This window comes from Centropristis striata, chromosome 6 (genome assembly GCF_030273125.1).
Source record: "Centropristis striata isolate RG_2023a ecotype Rhode Island chromosome 6, C.striata_1.0, whole genome shotgun sequence".
Taxonomy (NCBI): domain Eukaryota; kingdom Metazoa; phylum Chordata; class Actinopteri; order Perciformes; family Serranidae; genus Centropristis; species Centropristis striata.
Window position 1 is genome coordinate 19,531,343 of NC_081522.1, and position 3,706 is coordinate 19,535,048.

Below are 3,706 nucleotides of genomic sequence, written 5' to 3' on the forward strand. Positions count from 1 at the left end.
TTACACAGCAGAGCATTGTTCAAACAACATGCAAGCTACATGTTTTAGCAGCATTCCATCAATTTTCTGGCAAGACCTGAAATTCATTCATTCATTATCATTAACCAGTTTTCCTCACTCAGGTCGTGGGGGGCTGGAGCCAATCCCAGACATTGAGCGAGAGGCGGGGTACACTGCAAAAAAGCCAACTTGTATTTTTTGGCCTAAAGCAGTGATTTAAGTTGGTAAAACTTGGAAATATAAATTATTGACATTTAGGGCAATAATGTAAGTTAGCACAACAAAGGAAGCCAGTTGTATGCTCAAAAACAAGTTTGTGAGTTGTTGTTACTTATATCTTTAAGTTGGGGTTCAAAACAAGGGACAATAGTTCTGCTAACTCTTATTTCTTTGTTGTGACATGCGGGAAACCGGTGAAATTCGGTCATTAGCGAAAGCTAGCGGCTAACTGATGTTAGCGGCTAACTGATGCTTGTTACAGCTACAAGAGTAGCCATTAGCGTATCAATGCTAACTAAAAATTGTGGTCGCAACATTAGCTGACATTCATAGCGGCGTTACAATCGTGCCAATTCAGCACATTGCAGAAGTAAGGATTAAAAGTTATTACAATGTAAAATTATAAGTTAGTACAACTTACAGTTGAGTTGACAAAAATCTGAATTCAGAGTTGAGCAAACTCAAAAACAAAACTTAAAATATTTAATTCAATTGTCCAACTTAAAATTTTATCGGTTAACAATACATCTACTGATGCACAGCCTTGGACACATCATCAGTGTTGGATCCTAGACTCACTGGGTGTTTCGGGTCTTGCAACAGACACCCTCCTCCAGGCGACCCGACCGAGGTGATCAAATCTCGGCCTGTGTCCAAGTGGCATGCTACACCCACTACAACCACTGCTCTCCCCTTTTTAACCAGAGCCATCTGGAGGCTTTTTCTGCTGCCTCCACATTGTTGCCTATGGCCCTTCTACGGTTGACACCCGTTATGCCTAGTGTGCCGTAGGCTTTGCTCAGGGAGTGGCTGGCAAACCCCCGGCAGCCCACCTCCACTGGCATACACCTGGTCTTCCACCCGTTCCTCCGGCAATCCTCCACCAGCTCCTGGTACTTCTCCCTCTTTCTTTCCTGGGCCTCCTCCATCCTCTCCTCCCAGGGAACCGTCAGCTCCAGCAATAAGAGTTGCTTGGTGGCCTCTGAGGTCAAGATGATGTCTGGTCTCAATCTGGACTGGGTGATGTGTGATGGAATTTTCAGCTGCTTCTGCAGGTCTACTGTCATCACCCAGTCTCGGGCCGTGGAGAGCAAACCCATAGAGCCGTTCTGTGGTGTTTTTCCGGGCCTTTGTCCTTCGCTGACAAAGCGGATGGCCTTGGCTGTGGCTTGGGTGTATCGGCTTCCCTTGATCCCCTTGCTGATTGCTTCAGCGATGGTTTTGAGGACCTGGTCGTGCCTCCAACGATACCGGCCCTCCCCCAGCGCCTTGGAGCAGCTGCTCAGGATGTGTTCCAGTGTCCCTGTTTTGGAACACAGGGGGCATGCATGTGTTTCTATTTTGCCCCATATGCACAGGTTGGATGGGCTTGGGAGGACATCGTAAACCCCCTGGACCAAGAATTTGATCCTCTGGGGATTCCACTGCCAGATGTCCTTCCAGGTGACACTCCGCTCCATTGCCTGCTCCCACTTCATCCAGGCGCCCTGCTGCCGCATGGCCACTGCTCTGCTGGTTCGCTCCTCCTCGACTGAAGCTCGCACCTCCTCCTGCACCAACCTCTGCCTCTCTCTTCCGCTGGCTCGGTCGAATCTGGTTGCTGGTTGGCTCCCCAGTCCGGCTCTGCCTTGTGCCACTGTTCCCAGGATGGCCTTGTGCTTCAGTCGCGACTCTGCTTGCTGGACCGCATCGACTGCCCTCCACTTTCTCCCTGTCCTCACAATAATCCCTGCCCCGGACACTTTGGCATCTCTGGATCCAGAGTACTGCAGATGTTCCCGTGCCCGTGCCACAATGAACTCTTCTCTGACTGAACTGAAGGGGAGCCTGAGCTTGTTGGTGTTCCCATATAGCCCAATGCTGCTTAGGCTGCGTGGCAATCCCAGCCATCTTCGCAGATAACTGCTCACCTTCTGCTCAAAACCTTCCACCACTGTCATTGGGACCTCGTAGATGAGGAGAGGCCAGAGGATTCTTGGGAGGATCCCATGCTGGTAGACCCAGGCCTTGAATCTTCCAGGGAGCCCAGACTTGTCCACTGTCCTTAACCAGCCCTCCAGGTCAGCACTGGTTGCCTTGATGGAATCTGCATCCTTCAGACTGCAGGTGAAGACCTTTCCGAGGCTCTTCACTGGCCTCTCAGTGACTGATGGGATCTGATGTAGTCCCAGGCTGAAGCGGAATCTATCTGTCACTTTCCCCTTCTTCAGAACCAAAGACCGGGACTTTGCCGGTTTGAAGCTCATGCGAGCCCACGCCATGATGCGCTCCAACCCCTGGAGGATCCACCTGGCTCCTGGTACAGCTGTTGTTGTCACCGTTAGGTCATCCATGAAGGCTCTGATGGGAGGTTGCCTTACTCCAGACTTGCTGAGGGGACCTCTACATTCTGGTTCAGCTGCCTTGACCAGCATGTTCATTGCCAGCGCAAATAGGGTCACTGAGATTGTGCACCCAGTGATTATGCCGAAGTTTGTTGCCTTGAAATTTTGAGTTCCCCCAACTTTTCTTTTTTTGCAGTGTACACCCTGGACAAGTCGCTAGACTATCACAGGGCTGACACATAGAGACAGACAATTACAAGCTCTCATTCAGACCTATAGGCAATTTAGTGACAGTGACATATTTACAAGATGTTGGCTGCTTCTCCGCAGTAAGTTAGCTCACGTGGTCACATGCTCAGCTAATTTTCTATATTTTTGAACACTAACAGGAAGGAAAAGAGGAAAGGAACTGGAAAATTCTATTAACCCTGTTCGGAAGGTTAAGCATAATATAATTGTGAATCGGGTGATAAAATTGCATTTTGTTGGGGGGCATACAGAAAATCCTTTGGATCTTATTATAATATTCATGAATTATCTTTAAGGTTTAGTAGATTGTCACATGTATCCTCTCCTACTCGACCCTTGACGTGGTGTACAGTGGCTTGGCTGTAAGTCCATTCAACGTCAGCACCGAGTCGACCCCCGTCATTGCTCATACGAGATATCGAAGCTACCTTTTGTTAGAAATGTTGCACTTGAAGAGGCGATATCTCTCTGCCATTCATCCCTCTGTGTTTATCCAATTCCATTTTCTTTTCTGCAAGTGTCCGACATGTCCACAAATGACACCAGGATGATAATTATTACAATTATGTATTGATTCAGCAGCACCATTGTGGTATTGTGAGTGTCAGCTTTTCCCTGCATAATTGTGGGACTTCAGAATGGCTAATTGCGGCTAACGAGACCAGCTGGGCTATTATTCATCATCCTCCACATTTCTTTTCTCTCTCCCGCTGCTGAACAATGCTAGTCACCTTTGTGGGGGTCATTAGACTCATCCAGTTGATGAAGAGAAGAGGAAACAGAAAATAAATGTCCTATTAATCGCAATGATGTTGGTAAACAGCCTCAAACTGAGCATATCCGCTTGTAGTGCCTGGTGTGTGACCATGAGCTCATGTGTCTCTGTGTCTGGTACATATGCAAAAATGAAATGT

At 48.1% G+C, this 3,706-nt stretch overlaps 1 protein-coding gene across 1 annotated transcript; it reads right to left on the reverse strand.

The window, feature by feature from the left end:
• Positions 1-768: 768 nt before the first annotated feature.
• LOC131973025 (uncharacterized) lies at positions 769-3,195 on the reverse strand. Its single transcript, XM_059334861.1, has 2 exons — positions 3,127-3,195; positions 769-2,699 (listed from the first exon to the last, which is right to left on the reverse strand). The coding sequence occupies exons 1-2, from the start codon at positions 3,193-3,195 to the stop codon at positions 894-896; spliced, it is 1,875 nt and encodes a 624-aa protein (XP_059190844.1). The 3' UTR covers positions 769-893.
• Between the last annotated feature and the right edge of the window lie 511 nt (positions 3,196-3,706).